General features: G+C 42.5%; 1 protein-coding gene across 1 annotated transcript; it reads left to right on the top strand.

The window, feature by feature from the left end:
- Positions 1-1,111: 1,111 nt before the first annotated feature.
- Positions 1,112-17,432, top strand: cracr2aa (calcium release activated channel regulator 2Aa; the record flags this gene model as incomplete). Its single annotated transcript, XM_079258263.1, has 17 exons — positions 1,112-1,300; positions 2,632-2,743; positions 2,831-3,017; positions 4,557-4,703; positions 4,880-4,970; positions 5,079-5,174; positions 6,148-6,335; positions 6,781-6,852; positions 9,260-9,305; positions 9,396-9,478; positions 9,562-9,904; positions 9,998-10,130; positions 11,884-11,965; positions 12,243-12,357; positions 14,993-15,094; positions 15,376-15,452; positions 17,345-17,432. 17 exons carry the CDS (start codon positions 1,112-1,114, stop codon positions 17,430-17,432), a joined length of 2,151 nt encoding a protein of 716 aa, XP_079114389.1.
- Positions 17,433-20,992: the final 3,560 nt, after the last annotated feature.

The raw sequence follows: 20,992 nt of genomic DNA, 5'->3' as shown, positions 1-20,992 counted from the left end.
TAAAAGTTTTTGTTTGTTAGTTTAGACTGGATATGTTTCCCATTTTCAGCAACAAACACCTTCTGTGCTAAATAATAAAATGCATAGTTAGTCCCGGAGGCTTTAAAACCCTGAATCACTCTGTATAAACAGCCGTTCATCAAAGTTCCCTTTCCTGTTCCCTCCCCGGTACACGCCGCCTCGTGTCTTCTTGGTCACTCTGTTGCAGTCTTTCCTCGTGAGGCTCGTCATGCTTTTAAACCTTGACGAACTTCATCGTGTGATGCATTTACATAGAGGAAATAATTAACAAAAAAGCAGAAACTGTCACCTTTTTTGACAAAAAATAGCTGAGAGGAAAAAGTTAAGGTGTTTAAAGACATCTGGAATTTCTGACACCAGTTTAGGTGAAATGTTCCCGATAAAAAGCTTAATGAAGGGAGGAGATGGATTCTACTTAGATCCTTGTCCACCTGCCAGTTATGTCCTCATGTTTGTCCACCGTCTCCATTTGGGTCACACACACACACACACACACACACACATACACACGTCACGAATCAACCAAGCAAAGCTTCGATGCACAAGTGGGAGCCGCTCTTCCAAACCAGTAGCTGCAGGTCTGTGGTCTGCATAGAGTCATTTTAATCAATAGCATCCTGGTCATATTATGACTTTCTTTGGGTTTGCTTGTCAGCTGACGTTAGTCTCAGGGAATGACGGGGAAAGATGAGCAACGGTTGTTTGAGGTGTGAAACTGACTGCTTATATCCACATGAAGTATGTTGCGTTCACTGACCTTTTATTCCTTTTAAACCAGCAGAGTTTTCTCTGACAAGTCTCCTTTTTTAATGCGTTGATATTAAACATGCAGCAGTGTTGTGATTATTTCTATTCAGCGGACAAGTTGCGGTAACTGAGGACTCTCCTGTGTCTCTCATAGGTTTCATCTCCTAATTAAAGAGGTGGTTGCTAAGAGATGAAAATCAGTGACATTGGTGAAAGCCTCGGATGCACGACAGCCTGAAGCTCGACTTGTCTGAGCTCACTTTCCTCCAGCTCTCTTCCTGCGCCTGCCTCATGTGAAGGACGTTGGAAACGGTCTCATATCAACACACACGTCGCAGAGAAGATGGCAGCTTCTGCTGCTCCATGTGGCGCCGCTGTGACCCAGACCGCATGGCAGAGGCACGGGAGCTGCACAGAGGTGCGCTCACAGAAGCGGGGAGTGGGACAAAGCACCATCCTGGAGAAAACCCGCGACTTCTTCCAGATGTGTGACATCGAGAGCAAAGGCTTCATCACCCAGCAGGACATGCAGGTGACAGAAATGACTAACTTTAGATGTTTTAAAACAAGTGTGCTGAATATTTTATTGTTGTAATTTACTTTAAACATCTCTGATTTCCTGTTAGATTAGGTTTAGATGTGTTTTATACTGCAGATAAAAACCAAATGCATGATTCCCACCAACTCTAAGAACTCCTAATCTGTCGTTTCTGCTCTTTCTGGAGTGTTTCCCCACTTTGTACCTTCACATTGTTGTTGCTTTGTAGAGATGAAGGCTTTTTCTTCATCAGAGCACAATGCGGTGCTTCTCTACGTGCTCATTAATGATGTGGAACAGGAGACGGACGCCGTGGTCAGAGCGGCTCAGAAGAGGCTGAGACACATGGGAGCTTTGTCATGCTGCATTGTTAAGCAGATTCACCGGCCCTCACATATTCATCTGATCCTTTTGATGAGGCACTTCTAGGCTCTCGCTCTGAGCATAAAAACATGCAGGACGAGCTTTGATCCGGTGTTTATGATAATGGTTGGAAATTAGACGGCTGTCCAGTTCCTCTCATCGCCGTGTGTCCATCTGTACCGGAGTGTACAAACCGGACTTAAACGTGGGCCGCCGTACCTGATACGTCTTCCTCTATCTCTGATATTCCAGCTTAAAACAGCAGGTTTAATGTGAATCTAGTCTGATGAGGAACAGCTGAAAGTCCGTTTCACACCACGACCAACAACAGGATCGCTTTACAGTTCCTCTGTTTGCTGACATTATAACATATGTTGGGTCTAGATAACACATTTAATAAGAACAGCTGATGGTGTGAAGCAGATGACAGCCTTTCTGGATTGTCAGGCTGCCTTCTGTCAACATTTACTGCAGTGTAAACAGTGTATGGAAACCAGTCTGCTTACAGAGGTGTGAGGATCTCACTTTGTCATGTTTATTTGGACAAAACGTCTTGGTTAAGAATCCGTCACACCTGAAACGTTGTGTCCAGTCAGACTCTGCTTATCAGACACTGGAACTGCACCCGTGGACTAAATGTCTTACTTTGACCAGTGAGGTTTAAATGTGTGGAAATATTTGGTTTATGTTGTTTTTATTGTGATTTTAACCTATGTCTGCCTGATTTATTATTTATTTTTAATACGCACTTGTGAGAGGTGGAAGTGTGTTTTTATTGAGTTTCCCTTTTAGGGATGAATAAAGTCCTATCTATCTTATCTATCTTATCTATGCGAAGCAACTTTCCTGAAGCCCACCGTGGCCACTGTGCCGAGGCGGCTTCACGTGCCAGTTGTTATAGCTACAGCTGTTGTCCTTGAAAGTTGCTTCTTTCCAAGCTGTGTTTTGTGTTTGTAAAGCAGAGACTGAATGGTGAGCTTCCTCTCAGCGCGGAGGAGCTGGAGAACGTATTTTCCACCCTCGATTCAGATGGAAACGGGTACCTGACCCTCGACGAGTTCTCCTCAGGGTTCAGTATGTTTTCACTCTGTTTCAGCTCTAAACGTTACCGGTAAATCATTATATGCTCGTTTTATTAAAGCCTGCCGTCTCCGCTTGTAGGCGCGTTTCTGTTTGGCCAGAGTGTTTCTGTGGTAGACGACGTAGGGGGGAGGGCGCCCGCCAGCCTGCCGGAAGTCCTGTACCAGTCGCAGTGGGGGGAAATCCCAGCTAAAGGAGACGAGGATGAAGAGGAGAAGCACTTCTCGATGCTCATGGAGAGCCTCGGAGCCAACAGCGTATTGGAAGAGTGAGTATTTAATGTGTTCACATCTCAACACACTTTGTGTCTTACTTCCAGTTAGAGCCTGGGACTGCCGTCAGCTGTGCAAAGTAAACACCAGCTGCAAGTTTCCACTTGTTCCTGTCCTCCTCCTGGACACTTTAAAGTTCCACATACTGCTTTCCAAGCATGGCAATTAACTTTTAGAATACCAATATATCATTAAAATGCTCTGTATTAGTCGTTTTTACACGATTACCTGGCCCTCCGTGTTGGTCAGACTTTTCTTAGACTGAAACGTAGAAAGTAACGATGTCGTATGAAATCATGAGTTGACTCACCTTTAACGGGAAACTCGGTGAAAGTGAAGCGTAATGGAGGTGGATGCCGTATGAACAGTCGGTTGGCTTCCTCCTGCCTGGCCACGCTGACATTTTGAAACGCATCAGCTTGTGCGGCACAAACTGGCATCGATTTGGCCAGAGCTGCAGGACGTAATGGATTTCCTAACATTTACCTCACACGCACTTCCACTTCTTACGATTAAAAACTTTCATTTGTGATGAAATGTTCATAATCATTGTTACAACACTTAATCTATTTACTTTAATTATTTACTTATGTTTTTTCCATTAGTAATGAGAAAACACTTATTTTAGAAGTAAATAATATAAAATCTTGTCACTACCGTCTTTACCTGTCTTATAGCCACATTATTTTTAAGCTTCACTGGGTCAGTTTTCCTGCATTCTGAACTTTTTTCTGTTTGCTTTGTAGGAAAATTGATCTGCAAGTCTGACTTTCACATTCCAGTTTGTGTCTTTATAATACCTGGCAGCATTCGCCAGTGTTATATCTGCAGGATTTTACCATGTTATGTGGCAAACTCCCACTCAGAGACATATTTGTTGAAGGGCTCCATGTTAGCGGACGAAAGGTAAATGACAGCAGAACACTTTAAAGAGATTATTTAGTCTGCCTCTCTCTCAACATTTACTGCAATGTAAACAGTGTATGGAAACCAGTCTGCTTACAGAGGTGTGGCTGTGTGAGGATCTCACTTTGTCATGTTTATTTGGACATGACAAAGTGTCCAAATAAATAAATATCTCAGTCCTCTGAGATAAGTTCACGTTTTTATGATTGATATTTTTGCTCTAGATGTTTCTGCACGTCTTACGAGCTCCAGGCTTTTCTTCAAGAAGAAACTGTAGAATAACTTCCTCATACTTTATATTCTGTGTGTTTGGTGACGGTAGACGTGGGGAACCACGTTGTGTGGGATTGTAACACGTTCATGAGTGGGCCGAGTGTCCAGCAGCCTTACAGGAACTATGACCGACTGAACAGCTGCAGATGTTTCCTAGAAAAGCCACGAGTGGGATGAGTGCATGAAACTAAGGGCCTTACGTGTCTTTTAGTTGTAGTAGGTGATAATTATTTGGTTTGCGTAACAGGAGAGGTAAGAACGCTGCAAGAGAGAAAGAATGGCCAGGGAATAAATGCATCATTATTTCATTTCTTCTGTTTAAAGTCTGCATCTGCTCCTTACTTCTGTCCCATCAGCCCTGCGGAGGTGCGGACTCTGTGGGCCCAGCTACGCCGCGACGAACCACATCTCCTGTCTAATTTTGAGGACTTCCTGGCGAGAGTGACATCGCAGATTATTGAAGCCAACAAAGAGAAGAAGGAGATGGAAAGTGCTCTCATTAGGTGCATGAACATAATATTCAGTCGATGTGGAGGTTGCAACATGTCCTGGTCTCTCCGACGGGTTCCCGTCGCCACAGATGTCCTGTTCTCACCGTGGTTTTGTGTTAATCAGCTGTTTCTGCCAGGATGTCTCTACTTCTAAGGCTTTTTGTTACATCTCCATATCATCAACACAGGAAAGCAGCGACACATGATGATGAGATCCAGCGCCTGTATGAGGAAATGGAGCAGCAAATAAAAAGTGAGAAGGACCGGATTGTGCTGCAGGTACTCTCCCACACCCGCTTCTGCTCAATTAGCCAGGAAAGTATTTTCATTCTTGATTTTATTTCCTCGTGTGTCGTCTCATTGCATCTTTTAAAACCCGTGCTGAAGGACTACGAGCGGTTTCTGTTCCGCAGTCAGGAGCTGGAGCTGCAGCTCTCCAGTAAGGAGAAGGAATTGGAGCAGCTCTTCCGAAAGCAGAGGAAGGTAAGCAGGAATACAGAGACGTGCTTCCCTCACAGCGCACGTTTAAAGCACCACAGATAAACTCCAGCAGGATAGGAGAACATCCTACAGGATAACTGATAACAGAAGCAGTGAAAAGTGAATAAAGTGATTAAGCAGCGCTTTGCTAACAACTCACCCATTTAAATATCTCTAATAAACTCATAAAAGTCAGCTGAGTTTTCTTCTATATAAATACATTCACCGTACCTTCCTGAAGTCCTGAGCCACTCCTCACTGCTTGTGATGACTGAAAGTGGCGATGAGAGATGATTCCCAGGTTTTCTGAAGCTGTTTTCAGCTTTTCTCAGGAGACTGACCTGTAGAAAGGACACAACTGTTCCATGTGAGCTGCTTTTTCCTTTGACACTCTATTTATAGATGCTCTGACGTTGCCACATGTGGTCTTATCAATGTTTCCCCAGTGAGAAGCAAAGCTTGTATTAATAAAATCACCACATATGTGATAATAGGCTTTATCACACTTCCATGTAGAGACTTGCACCTTTTCTCTCAAAAGCTGTATTAAAGTCTTTTCCTTCTGGTGGTCTTTAGCTGAGATGTCAGCAGTTTGCTGAGGGTTTGTGCAGAGCCAGCAGCCATGCAGTGACACCAGGCCTGCAGCAGCTTTACAGTCAGACCATGCTGATTTCTGCAACTTGCTGACCACAGTGTCAGATGTCTGGGTATTTAGTGTGAACACGGTGCGTTACAGTAGACTGTCAGCTGATCAGGAGATTTCATGCACAGGTACTGGGATTGTACTGTGAATGTGTGCTATCAGGACTCACCCAGGTCAAATTTTCTCTGACAAAAAGGAAATATTGAATGAAAACACAGAAACTGGGCATATCCAGGCTTCAGTTCTGGTTGTCAGAGACAAACCCTTGTAAGACCTCCTGGTTCCTGTGCTTACCTTGTTTCCTCACATCTCCGTGTGCCTCTCCGTCTCCAGCTGGAAAGCCAGTGCCAGGAGCTTCATAGTGAGCAACACGTCACCAAAGTGGAGAACGTGAAGCTGAAGCAGACAAATGACGAACTGGCCCGAGAGCTGGAGCACATCAGCCAGGAGCTGATCCTGGCGCAGGAACAGCTGCGTTTGCTGCAGGAGCAGTCCACGTTACTCCACGAGGAGAAGGAGATGTGAGTGATGGATGTGTTAAATGCCTCACAGTTAAACACGGCTGTGAAGCTGATTTAACGCTTCAGGACAAATGAACCGGCTCTGCAGCCGGCATCTGCAGACAAGGATGCTACGTAAGACACCAAATAATCCCTAAAACCCCCCCGGTCCGCCGGGTCAGGTGTTCTGCAGAGGACAGGAAGATGTCTCTGAAAGAGTGAAACATGAATAATGTTACCTGCATGTGAAGTTTAGTTTTCAGTAATGACCTGAGGTAGCTGGAATATCTGAGATATTTCTGTTTGAGGCATAAAAACCTTTCCCGTCTCGGTGACGTCGGGATGTTTGCTTTAAGCTACATGTAGTTCAGTCTTCTGATCTTAAAGCTGAATTTACTCCAATCTGTCGTTGAACACGGAGCATATTCTGATTGTTTATCATCATGATGTGGTGGTTGTTTACCAGGGAGATATACCGAGTTACTGAAGGACTGCAGAGAGAGCGAGCGAGTCTTCTCAAACAGCTGGACCTCTTCAGGTACGGATCTGTTTAAAGAACTAACATCACCTGCTACTACTGGTAATGTTAGTTACTCTGATGTATTTCACTGCGTATGAAATTCATTATCTTTGGAAAGAAAAGTAAAAAGAAATAAAAACTTTAGAAGCCAAAGTGATGATTCCCACCTGCTGAACATTCGCACTCGTCCATATTCACGTCTTTTTCTCCATTTTCAGCTGAATGTCTGGAGAAAGTTTTTATTCTAATTACAGTCCAGGATATAAAACCTGGAAAGTTCCCAGCTTGGTTCCTCCAAGTTCTGCTGAACTCTTCAATTTAAAAGAAAATTTAAGTCACGTTGTCTTCGGCTCCTTTTGACAAACCTGAATAACTAAAGCTGCTAAACGCAGAATAAATGATCAAAACTGGTTTCATGCAGTTTTCCCATCATTCATGTGTGAAGTTTTCCAGTTGCCTGCTGGAACTGCAGCTCTGGTTATTCACACAGCGGATCGAGTCTCATCGTTCAGCTGGATGCGAGTGGAAACATGAGTCCAGAACATTTCGCTGTGAACAAGTAAAATATTCTAAACTGGTTAATTATGTGATTCAGACTGAAGGTCGCAACAAGAAAGATGAGAAAACACCGCCTGTGAATTTTATTATCTTCTTTTTCCCCTTTTCCATCTTCAAACGTGTCCAAATGTCTAAACCTTCAACATGCTGCCGGTGTGTTCAGGCGCCTGATTGTTGCAACCTCTCGACGGCTGCCGGCGCATGAATGCACTGGAATACAGCAACACGGTTCACTGCTGGTGAACCTGCAGCGCCACATTTAGAGGACACGATGGGTCTGAAGGGGAATGTTTGAGTGATTCTTCACCGAAGTGATCATCGCTCTGATCGTCCGCCAGACTAATCGATATGCAGACCGAGTAAAAGATGCAAACGGGGACGGAGCAGGACGATCAGGTCGTGTTGAGAATACAGCCCTGATCTTCACCTGTAAAAAGTTCCAAAGAAAAGCTGTAAATACGTTTTTGTTTTTTTTTTTATTCACAAAATATATGCAAAAGACAATGAATTGAAATTTTTTCATGATTTATTACAACAATAAACAAGAAAGATGTGCTTTTGAAACAGGTAGGCATGATTTTTTTTTCTGTTTGGGAAAAATAATGCAGTTTTATAAGGAAAACATTTTTATGAAGGTTAAATTGTCTTCAAGATGGGGGGGAAGTGCAGCGGCTTCTGTTGCTGCTTTGACTTGTTTACAGTCAGTAACATAGATTCTGCACCTCTGCATGCATCATAACTCACATTTAACAGATTGAAAAGAAGAAGGAAAAAAAAGTGATATTTTTGCCAGTGCCTCATCCTTTAAAGTGGAACTATTATGTGCATTTCAGGCTAATTTATTTTTATTTCTGAGACCAGAAGGGCTGGGATTGATGGAGTTATTGTCACAAATGGCTTTATTTACTTCAGACCGACCCTCTCCGTAGGCTGTCAGATCAGCCTGTGGGCAAAACGAGTGGATTGAGACTCTTCTGCATTAAGCCCCGCCTCCCGCCACTGCACTACATCAGGAGCGCGCACCGCACCTGCTTTCACCGTCATTGTAACATATCATAACAAAAGGATTAGGCTCATATGAACTCAATAAAAAAACAAAATACCATGTCAACACATAGCATACAGCCCTACATGTTGGAACCTGAATCAGAGCCTGAAAACGAAGTGGAAAACAGCAACCCACAGCAACGAATGCAGCAGGATGTCTCTCTTTGGTAAACTCACCAGCCATCGTTGGGAATAACTTTATCCCACGTTTTCCACCCGCCTGATGTATTTGTACATGCCCTTGTTAACCAGTAGAAGGTAACCAATCCCCGAACCTTATCCCCCGGGACGTCACAAGGATTACCACGTAGAAAAAACTCTCTAAAGCGACACGTTTTTTGTCGCCATGGAAACCGAACGGAGAGAGTGCTGAAACTCAAACATGCATTTAGGTGATAAAAAACAGTGTCGTTCACATGTCTGATGAGGATTCAACACTGTAACACTGTAGAAAGCTCAGAAAACTCCAAATACCATCATAGCATCCCTTTAAAGTCCCGTCATGGTGAGATGCTGTTCGAGGAGGCAGCAGGAGAAACAGTCAACCTGTGAACAGGAATCAGATCAGACTGTAAAGGCTTGTTTGACTTTCTGTCCAGTTATTTTAAACCCACATTTTGGACGGGTTTGGGAGGTTTATGCCTGACACGGTGCCTTTTATGCAGATACAAACTGAACTCTGCGCACGTTGTCTTGCTTCTTACACTCTGGAGGAGCAGCAGGATGTTGCTGTAAGACGAGCAGAAGCATTCAGCGCGTTAAACCAGGCTGAGCGTTAAGGTCGTGCTCTCACCGTGTCCTCTGTGTGTCTCTTTTCCAGAGAAATAAACAAAAACCTGCGGGATGAGAGAGACATGTGTTATCAGGTGTGTGTCATGATTCATTCTGCATGTTGCATTCCTCATGAAATTTCCTGCCACATTAAACACACCAAACTTCATCTTCTGACGCCGTAGAAACCAAATCCTGGCAGGAACTCATCGGGCTTGAAGCAGAGGCCTTCAGCCGACGCCGTGAAACACACAGACGTCTTCAGAAGGTAAACCATGCAGATCTGACACCTTCAACACGGATTGTTTAAAGCTGCCTCGTGCTGCAGGAGTGTTGTAATGTCATCTGCAGTGAGGATGAGGAGGAGCTGACCTCCAGCTCTGCCAGGCAGAGCGTCGGTAACGGGCCAAACCAGCCATCTCTCCCAGCGAGGAGAAGGGGACACTTCCAGAGGATCATATCAATAGAGGAAGACCACCTCCCCCACCTGCTGCACGACTGTCAGTCACAAAACCTTCCTCACGTTTATAATCAAGAGGAGGAAGACTCCGGCAGCGAAGATGCTGCAGACCTGGTGATGAGTGATATTTACCCGTGTGCATCACCGGTTCGCCCGCAGCAGTCAGAGGAAAGTGTGGAGCGAATCCCCACATCTCCGCGGGGTCAGCCCGTTGGCAAGGAGACCAGCATCAATGTGAGGACGCAGACGGACGTTCTGTCTTTTTTATTCTTCTGTGGTTTAAAACCGGCGAATAAAAACACGTCTTCCTTTCTGCTGTTCGCTCAGGAGGAAGGCGCTCCTTCAGCACCGGACCGCCTCTTCAAGATCGTCCTGGTGGGGAACTCGAGCGTCGGAAAGACCTCCCTGCTGCAGCGGTTTTGTGACGGCAGCTTCCACCCTGGCACCTCTGCCACCGTGGGTAGGTAGCGTGTAGCATGTAGTGTGTAGCGTGTAGCGCAGACGGACTCCTGCCAGCTCCTGTGAGCCGACACGTGGAATAAGTCGTCGCCGTTGTTGCCCGAAGGTGTTGTGTTTGCTTACACTGCTGTAAAACCCACCAGGCGGTCACCACCCTGAACAGATGTCAAGAAGGATCTGCTGATGCAAAGGATGTTGTTCGCCGTAAAACTTAAACACATCCAGGCGTTCGTTGTGATGACTGGTTTCACACATTTATTTATTATTGTTATTACTATTATTTGGATTTATTTCTGACTAAAAAAAACTTTAAAACCATAATATTTGTTAGAACAAACAAAACAATCTTCTGAAAAGCGGTTTGGAAGACGTTGAGCTCTTATGAAAAACACCCTAAAACTTCCACAGGATCTCTGATATTAATACACATTATGTTTTATTACAATAAAACTTACACAGTGGAAATATACACTATAAATCACAATATACCATATATATTTCTTTAAAAAGTAGACTTAAATCTTTGAATCATTTCATGCTTTTAGTTTTTTCTACTGATTGATATGTTTTTATGTGTTCAGAGAGCTGAACTCCTAGAAATAAAATGTTTGCCGTTTATTTTTACATTTTTTGTTTTTTTAAAAACATTTTTTTATGCATGTTTGTTCCTTTCAGCCTCAATTTACTCTTAACTGGAAAAGCTTTAGGATGCTGTTGGGTAGTCGATCATTTTTAACTTTATACATAATTTAAAGGATCTTACATTTTAACAGGTCATCAAATTTCAATATTTTTTATTTAAATAAATTTGAGTTTGTTGTTTTTCTAATGGCTTTTTTTTTAAAGAAGAAAGACAGACATGAAACTAATGTGGAGATGATGACTAGCTTGAAGCCTTTTCTTATTTTCTTTAGCTTTATTCTGGTTCAGGTTGATCTTCATTTAGTTTTTTCCCATTAAAAAGGATTTTTTTCAGCTCATGAGGTTTAGAGATTATGAAAGGAACTCTGTTGGCTTCAGAATAAACCTGATCGTACACCTGCTGTAAGCAGCGTTCCTCTCATGACTGGATGTTTAGGTGGGCTTTGTTTCTTTTGGACAGAGTCCTGGATCATCTGCCGTTACATACATGTACATCCTACGTACATGTATGTGACTGATTTTATTTCACGTTTCTACCAGATTGGAATGAAATGGTTAATTTGCCCTCATGGTTCACAGTCTTCACACCTTTTCTCTGTTATCTGCTGATGGAGCCCTTTCAGCCATGTTTATGAAATCATTTTAACTTGGTTTGGTAAACAGGGGAAATAAAAGCTCGACTGTATTCGGGTTATTAGAATATGTCCTGTCTGCCAACGCAGACACTGCTAATAAAGCTAATAATATACTTTAGTTTGTCCTTGAAAAGGTTTTGCCTGAATAATAAAAGTACTTTATTAATGTCAGAAAGGAAATTAGAACGTTTCTTCTTTCAAGGCAGCACAGATACTGTTTTTTAATGTATTATTTTCAATATTTAGCCTTTATAATCTTATTTGTTTTAATCCTGTAAACCAGTTTGTATCTCTGTCCAACATTTTAATATTAACAGTTTTTCTCCTGAGATTTTATAGATTACAGTATAAAACTTACTGCACATGTTGCTGTTTTCTCATATTTTTTAAAAATTCTTTTCTATTTTATCATTTGTAATTTTGTGTATGAATATAATAAATGCACAGAGTGCTGAACGACTTGTTTACCATGTGCAGGTATAGACTACAGTGTGAAGACGATAACGGTGGATAACAGCCAGGTGGCCTTGCAGCTGTGGGACACAGCAGGACAGGAGCGGTAAGCACACAGTCCACAGCAAAACGTGGGAAAAGCCAGTAAGCTGTGGTTCTTCTGACCATTAAATCATGTCTTCAGTTATATCTGTGGTTTTATGTCACATTTAGCTCAAACAGATGGTGTGTAAGATCAGAAACACACAGATTTCCCTGTTTGCAGATTAACACATGTTTATAATTGATCCAGTGGTAATCAAGAGAAGATCTTTTGGTTTTCTGCAGCACCTGAAGCACCAGGAGGTTTGTGCTTTATTCCACTTTTTCCTTCCTTCCTTCAGGTATCGAAGCATCACTAAACAGTTCGTCCGTAAAGCAGACGGAGTGGTGGTGATGTACGACATCACTGCGGAGGAGAGTTTCACAGCCGTCAGACAGTGGCTGACCAGTGTCAAAGTAAGAGACAGACACGTGTCCACTCTGTTCCACTTTGTTCCACTCTGTTTCACTTTGTTCCACTCTTTCACTTTGTTCCACTCTGTTTCACTTTGTTCCACTCTGTTCCACTTTGTTTCACTCTGTTCCACTCTGTTTCACTTTGTTCCACTCTGTTTCACTTTGTTCCACTCTGTTCCATTTTGTTTCACTCTGTTCCACTTTGTTCCACTCTTTCACTTTGTTTCACTCTGTTCCACTCTGTTTCACTTTGTTCCACTCTGTTCCACTTTGTTTCACTTTGTTCCACTTTGTTCCACTCTGTTCCACTTTGTTCCACTCTGTTCCACTTTGTTCCACTCTGTTCCACTTTGTTTCACTCTGTTCCACTTTGTTCCACTCTGTTCCACTTTGTTTCACTCTGTTCCATTTTGTTTCACTCTGTTCCATTTTGTTTCACTCTGTTCCATTTTGTTTCACTCTGTTTCACTTTGTTCCACTCTGTTCCATTTTGTTCCACTCTGTTCCATTTTGTTCCACTTTGTTTCACTCTGTTCCACTTTGTTTCACTCTGTTTCACTTTGTTCCACTCTGTTCCATTTTGTTTCACTCTGTTTCACTCTTTTTCACGTTGTTCCACTCTGTTTCACTTTGTTCCACTCTGGTCCATTTTGTTTCACTCTGTTTCACTTTGTTCCACTCTGTTCCACTTTGTTCCACTCTGTTCCAATTTGTTTCACTTTGTTCCACTCTGTTCCACTTTGTTCCAATTTGTTTCACTTTGTTTCACTCTGTTCCACTCTTTCACTTTGTTCCACTTTTTCACTGCGTTTCACTTTGTTTCACTTTGTTCCACTCTGCTCTACTTTGTTTCACTTTGTTCCACTTTGTTTCACTCTGTTCCACTCTGTTTCACTTTGTTCCACTCTGTTCGATTTTGTTTCACTCTGTTCCACTTTGTTCCACTCTGTTCCACTTTGTTTCACTTTGTTCCACTCTTTCACTCTGTTCCACTCTGTTTCACTTTGTTCCACTCTGTTCGATTTTGTTTCACTCTGTTCCACTTTGTTCCACTCTGTTCCACTCTGTTTCACTTTGTTCCACTTTGTTTCACTTTGTTCCACTCTTTCACTCTGTTCCACTTTGTTTCACTCTGTTCCACTTTGTTTCACTCTGTTCCACTTTGTTTCACTCTGTTCCACTTTGTTCCACTTTGTTTCACTCTGTTCCACTTTGTTTCACTTTGTTCCACTTTGTTTCACTCTGTTTCACTTTGTTTCACTCTGTTTCACTTTGTTTCACTCTGTTCCACTTTGTTTCACTCTGTTCCACTTTGTTCCACTCTGTTCCACTTTGTTCCACTTTGTTCCACTCTGTTTCACTTTGTTCCACTCTGTTCCATTTTGTTTCACTCTGTTTCACTTTGTTCCACTCTGTTCCACTTTGTTCCACTCTGTTCCAATTTGTTTCACTTTGTTTCACTCTGTTCCACTCTTTCACTTTGTTCCACTTTTTCACTGCGTTTCACTTTGTTTCACTTTGTTCCACTCTGCTCTACTTTGTTTCACTTTGTTCCACTTTGTTTCACTCTGTTCCACTCTGTTTCACTTTGTTCCACTCTGTTCGATTTTGTTTCACTCTGTTCCACTTTGTTCCACTCTGTTCCACTTTGTTTCACTTTGTTCCACTCTTTCACTCTGTTCCACTCTGTTTCACTTTGTTCCACTCTGTTCGATTTTGTTTCACTCTGTTCCACTTTGTTCCACTCTGTTCCACTCTGTTTCACTTTGTTCCACTTTGTTTCACTTTGTTCCACTCTTTCACTCTGTTCCACTTTGTTTCACTCTGTTCCACTTTGTTTCACTCTGTTCCACTTTTTTCCACTCTGTTCCACTTTGTTTCACTCTGTTCCACTTTGTTTCACTTTGTTCCACTTTGTTTCACTCTGTTTCACTTTGTTTCACTCTGTTTCACTTTGTTTCACTCTGTTCCACTTTGTTTCACTCTGTTCCACTTTGTTCCACTCTGTTCCACTTTGTTCCACTTTGTTCCACTTTGTTCCACTCTGTTTCACTTTGTTCCACTCTGTTCCATTTTGTTTCACTCTGTTTCACTTTGTTCCACTCTGTTCCACTTTGTTCCACTCTGTTCCAATTTGTTTCACTTTGTTTCACTCTGTTCCACTCTTTCACTTTGTTCCACTTTGTTTCACTGCGTTTCACTTTGTTTCACTGTGTTCCACTTTGTTTCACTCTGTTCCACTTTGTTTCACTTTGTTTCACTCTGTTCCACTCTGTTTCACTCTGTTCCACTCTGTTTCACTTTGTTCCACTCTGTTCCACTTTGTTTCACTTTGTTCCACTTTGTTTCACTTTGTTCCACTCTGTTTCACTTTGTTCCACTTTGTTTCACTTTGTTCCACTCTTTCACTCTGTTCCACTTTGTTCCACTCTGTTCCACTTTGTTTCACTCTGTTCCACTTTGTTCCACTCTTTCACTCTGTTCCAGTCTGTTTCACTTTGTTTCACTCTGTTTCACTTTGTTTCACTCTGTTCCACTTTGTTTCACTTTGTTCCACTTTGCACTGGATTTAGTAAAAAACAGAGCCATTGCTTTACTTCTGACGACACGCAGCTCCTTTTCTCCTCCCTGGCAGGAAGGAGCAGGTGAGGAGATCCCCATCATGCTGCTGGGGAATAAAACCGACAAAGACGTGCAGAGAGAAGTCCAGAGGAGGATGGGGGAAAGACTTGCCAAGGTCTGTGTGTTCCACATCAACGTTCCTGACAATCTGACTGAAGTTTTGTGTTTTATTATTTTAAATCATTAATTTTCCTTTTTTTTTTTTTTTGTCTTTTTAAAAAAAAAAAAAAAAAAAAAATTCTTTAAGCGACGTGTCCTGAAGTTTCACTGAAAAGCATCATGATATTTATTATTTTTCTGTTTTTAGATTGGTTCTGTAAAATATAAAAGATGTAGACAGATCATCTCTTCTTCTACCTTCTTTTCCTCGTCTTTATTTATCTCTTCCTGTTTTAGGACTGTCAGATGAGCTTCTACGAATGCAGCGCGCGCTCTGGATGCAACGTCGTGGAGTCCATGGTTCATTTAGCCAGGTGAGGACCTGCTTCTGGCAGCACAGGGAGGGGGGGCAGGGCTCCATATAACCCTCTAATGCAGGAATTAGTAAAAAACAAGCATTGTGTTTGGTGTTTTTAAATCTTACTTAGCTTATTTTCATCTATTATACGACATATTTACAAGTTAAAATGTTGTATTTAATATAACATATTAGGGCTATGACAATTTATTTTTGTCCCAATTTGATTCCAATTTTTTGGGTGCCGATTCAATTTAAACTGCCATTCTCACTATTTTTTATATTGCTGATTTTTGTAGGTCAAAAACAAAAATTATAAAACTTTTTTTTTTTTTTAACTCGTCATTTTTCTTGATTTTATTGAGGGGAAAAAAACAACACAGTAGCCAGACCATCATTCTGCTGCTATAAGGCCCAAGAAGACAAGTAATAAGATCATTAAAAACTATAAAAATGACAATAATTTATAATGGATTATTTTTATTTATTTGAAGGAAAAAAAAAAAAAAAACTTTAACAAAAAAATCAATTTTAAAATTGTGAAGCAAAAAATCTGATTTTTGATTTTTCAATTTGATTTTTCCATCCCTATTAGATATTTAATAAAAATACAGTTATATGATTTATTTTTTCCTGTTTCTCATTGAGGAAAATTCATATTACAGTCTATCACACATATTAGGAATATTTAGACTTTATGGACACCACCAGTCAAAGGTTTCCCTTTAAATCCAATGGTAAATGTGTGTCCAAACTTTTGGCTGTATGATGTCAGAGCGAGCTGAAATCCAGATGAATTTTTATAAGTGAAATTAATTTGTCCGTCTGTTTTATTCTAAACAAACTCTTTTCTAACACGATGATTCAGCAAAAAGAAACCAAAACAAGCGTCGGAACCACGACTGGACCAGTAAATGTTCTGGTTCCTGCAGCTTGTGTCCAAACTGTCTTTTTCATGCCGCTTTACACCTTAATGGTTTAATGTTGATGTTGAGATGAATTTCCATCATGACTGTACCGAAGCGTCGTACATTAATGATATGATATCAGTGAAACATGTTTTTACACTTTTACATTCATTTCACTCTGAGGCTGAATATCTAACTTTTTGTGAGTAGTTTATATTTATTTATTTATCCTTCAGGGAGTGGTCACATGACTCACTAATGTCCACTCAGGTTGCTTCTTTGCAAAGGTAGCTTCATCACTCATGCATGTGTAGAGTCCTGTGGTGGACGCGGTGCATTAAAGGGTTAAAGATCAGCTGCAGCCGTCTGTTTGCTGCTTCGCCGTTTGGTTCCGGAGGAGCAGATATGATGCTGCGTTCATGTTAACAGAAGCCAGGAAAATTCATTTTCCTCTCTCTGCAGATTAGATAAAAAATGTGCTTTAACTTTTTATTTTTTAACCTCTGTGAGGTAAAAAATTTACAATCTAAATAATGAATTTACATGAACGCCACTAGATTTCCACTACAGTGATTCTAAACTATCGCTCCAGAAAGAGCACAGCTCTGACTGCAGAACCTGCATGCCACTCACCAGAAATAAACTTTGTAGATTAACTGGGAAAAAAGTTCTGATCTACTTTTAGATTAGTCGTGGAAGTGGTGCGATACTTGCACTAGTAGATGTCTGCGTACTTGTACACATGTGGATATTATCCAGCCTGACTCAGCAGGATGGTCGTCTTTTCCAAGTGCTCCTCACAGCGCGGCCTCGTATACGTCGCAGAATGACAAATACTTCAGACAGCTTTAAAAATCATCCCTGTATGGGAGCTGAAGACAGCAGAACTACATGTGTGAGCTCGTACGCAGCAGCAGCAGCAGCAGCTGAACACATGTACGCACCGAGACACACGGAGACGTCCAACACAGCTGAACTGATTTATTCCGTTATGTCTCAGAATTCTGAAGGACCAAGAGGACCGGGAGAAGGAGAAGACGGTCCAGCTGGTCAGTAGCCCCTCAGAGAAGAAGAGATCCTGCTGCTGAAGGATCACACAGTAACACTACCCTTCGTTAAGTTTCCCAGTAAGATGGCGCCGCTGGCACAAACGCTTTCCAGCCTCTTTGACCTTAAACCCAACACCAGGATGGGAATCATCACGCTGCCACGTTGCAGATGCTGAAGATTTATTTCTCCCTGAAGGTTAAAATGAGCTGAACGATGTGTGAAGATGAACCGGATCTTTGTCAAACTAAAACTTCTTTTCTTTTAAACGTTTTAATGTCCTGCAGGAAATTTACCCAAACTTGAATGTAAGACTCAGAAACAACAAACGTGTTTACTCCAAAGCTCTCCTACCTGCCAGATATGGGCTTTTTATCATAAATATTAATATATATTAAATATTTGTGAAATGTTCCAGTTTTAAACTGTCGTTTCTTTACTTTTTTTGTACACATAAAAATGAGCACAGAAGCACAATTCCCTGGTAAATACTTCGGTCTCATGTCAGATTTGTTTATCAGACATCACAGTTGATGTTGTTTTGCTGTTTACTGTTAGAGGTGTAATAATTATATGTTTGCTCAGTCATGTTGTCATTTTTACTAGCAGCTGGAGTTATTTTGTACGACTGTAATCTGCCTCGATGCCAAGTATTTTATGTAAATATCACCGTGTTTTCTGTTGTGTGTTATGTATATGGATATTTTGTACTTCACTACTGCTAGAATCTGACGTGTCACCTTAATAAACGTATGAAGATGTAAATAGAAATAAATGTGCATGTATATTCTGCAGAAAGCCTGTAGTTTTTCCTGCCACCATGAATCAGCTGCACAGCATGACCCAGTGGACGGGCTGCAACACTGCAGTTTATCTGATATTTCATGTATTACAATGACTGTACTTTTTAAAAAAGTAAAGGTAATATTTGTGCAATCAGTTTGCCAAATTTATCATATTTATTTTTATGCTTAGAAATTAGAGAGGCTATTTGCAGGGACCACAGAATGACATGTACAGCTGACCATAATGCATCCAAACACCAGTAAAATACACAACTTTTAATCAAGTTTCTCACACAACGATTAAAGACGTGGTCACAGCATTTCCTCCAACAAAAAGCATCATTTATTTGTCTTTACTGTGGCTTCTAGTTGAGTTCTTGATGATTTATCTGCTTTGCATTTTTATTGTAGTGTTATAGTACATTGTAGTGTTACAGTAGCACCTGCCGTGGTCTTCTAACCAGTCAGACCTGGTCTTCTGACCAGTTAGACCTGGTCTTCTGACCAGTCAGACCTGGTCTTCTAACCAGTCAGACCTGGTCTTCTGACCAGTCAGACCTGGTCTTCTGACCAGTCAGACCTGGTCTTCTAACCAGTCAGACCTGGTCTTCTAACCAGTTAGACCTGGTCTTCTAACCAGTCAGACCTGGTCGTCTGACCAGTCAGACCTGGTCGTCTGACCAGTCAGACCTGGTCTTCTAACCAGTCAGACCTGGTCTTCTAACCAGTCAGACCTGGTCGTCTGACCAGTCAGAACTGGTCTTCTAACCAGTCAGACCTGGTCTTCTAACCAGTCAGACCTGGTCTTCTAACCAGTTAGACCTGGTCTTCTAACCAGTCAGACCTGGTCGTCTGACCAGTCAGAACTGGTCTTCTGACCAGTCAGACCTGGTCTTCTGGCCAGTCAGACCTGGTCGTCTGACCAGTCAGACCTGGTCGTCTGACCAGTCAGAACTGGTCTTCTGGCCAGTCAGAACTGGTCTTCTGGCCAGTCAGACCTGGTCGTCTGACCAGTCAGACCTGGTCTTCTGGCCAGTCAGAACTGGTCTTCTGACCAGTCAGACCTGGTCTTCTGGCCAGTCAGAACTGGTCTTCTGACCAGTCAGACCTGGTCTTCTGGCCAGTCAGACCTGGTCGTCTGACCAGTTAGACCTGGTCTTCTAACCAGTCAGACCTGGTCGTCTGACCAGTCAGACCTGGTCTTCTAACCAGTCAGACCTGGTCTTCTGGCCAGTCAGACCTGGTCTTCTAACCAGTTAGACCTGGTCTTCTAACCAGTCAGACCTGGTCGTCTGACCAGTCAGACCTGGTCTTCTAACCAGTCAGACCTGGTCGTCTGACCAGTCAGACCTGGTCTTCTAACCAGTCAGACCTGGTCGTCTGACCAGTTAGACCTGGTCTTCTAACCAGTCAGACCTGGTCGTCTGACCAGTCAGACCTGGTCTTCTAACCAGTCAGACCTGGTCGTCTGACCAGTCAGACCTGGTCTTCTAACCAGTCAGACCTGGTCTTCTGGCCAGTCAGACCTGGTCTTCTAACCAGTCAGACCTGGTCTTCTAACCAGTCAGACCTGGTCTTCTAACCAGTCAGACCTGGTCTTCTAACCTTAGAAGACCTGGTCTTCTAACCAGTCAGACCTGGTCTTCTAACCAGTCAGACCTGGTCGTCTGACCAGTCAGAACTGGTCTTCTGACCAGTCAGAACTGGTCTTCTGGCCAGTCAGACCTGGTCGTCTGACCAGTCAGACCTGGTCGTCTGACCAGTCAGACCTGGTCTTCTGGCCAGTCAGAACTGGTCTTCTGGCCAGTCAGACCTGGTCGTCTGACCAGTCAGAACTGGTCTTCTGGCCAGTCAGACCTGGTCTTCTGGCCAGTCAGAACTGGTCTTCTGGCCAGTCAGAACTGGTCTTCTGACCAGTCAGACCTGGTCTTCTGGCCAGTCAGACCTGGTCTTCTGGCCAGTCAGAACTGGTCTTCTGACCAGTCAGACCTGGTCTTCTGGCCAGTCAGAACTGGTCGTCTGACCAGTCAGACCTGGTCGTCTGACCAGTCAGACCTGGTCTTCTGGCCAGTCAGACCTGGTCTTCTGGCCAGTCAGACCTGGTCTTCTAACCAGTCAGACCTGGTCTTCTAACCAGTCAGACCTGGTCTGATTACCTGGAAGTGCTGTTCAGTGTGGTGATGATGCTGAACCAGATGTAGACTGAAAAAGAAGCATTAAGTCCATCTTGAAGCATCCAACAGTTAATATGCAGCAGTGCAGAAAAGAAGTAGGAACATTTGGGCACTTAGTCGAGGCATTTAGGAAACACTGGGACGGTGGGGGGGGGGGGCATGTTAACATCACAGCTCAAACTGATGTATAAAAGTACACGAGGAGTCTGGGCTGCTCCACTGAACGAGCCTTCTACTGCACACACACACACACACACAAACACGAGACGTACACCGACGATGCAGACACGTTACCTTCCACGTTGTACGTTTGTTTGTCCTTGGCTCTGCTGATCCGTCACCGTTAATTCTATCATTGCTTAAGGTGTACAACTATGAATACAACTTTATTGCGTTCCTATGATATGATAAATAGATTTTATCTCATTAAAAACATTTAATCTGCCTCTATCAGCTCCAAGTTGATGCAATACACACACAGGTACGTCACTCCATGTCACACATAAACATAACGGAGCCGCTAAGAACATTCATCAGCTCCAGAAAGTATTCCTGACCTGTTTGTGTTACATTCAGAAGTGACCTCTGTCTGTCATTATACAAAGTTGTGACTCTGATGGGGCCGCCTGTGGCTGGTCTTTG

This window comes from Telmatherina bonti, assembly GCF_933228915.1.
Source record: "Telmatherina bonti genome assembly, chromosome: 2".
Lineage (NCBI taxonomy): Eukaryota > Metazoa > Chordata > Actinopteri > Atheriniformes > Telmatherinidae > Telmatherina > Telmatherina bonti.
This window is presented reverse-complemented; position numbering and strand designations above follow the sequence as displayed.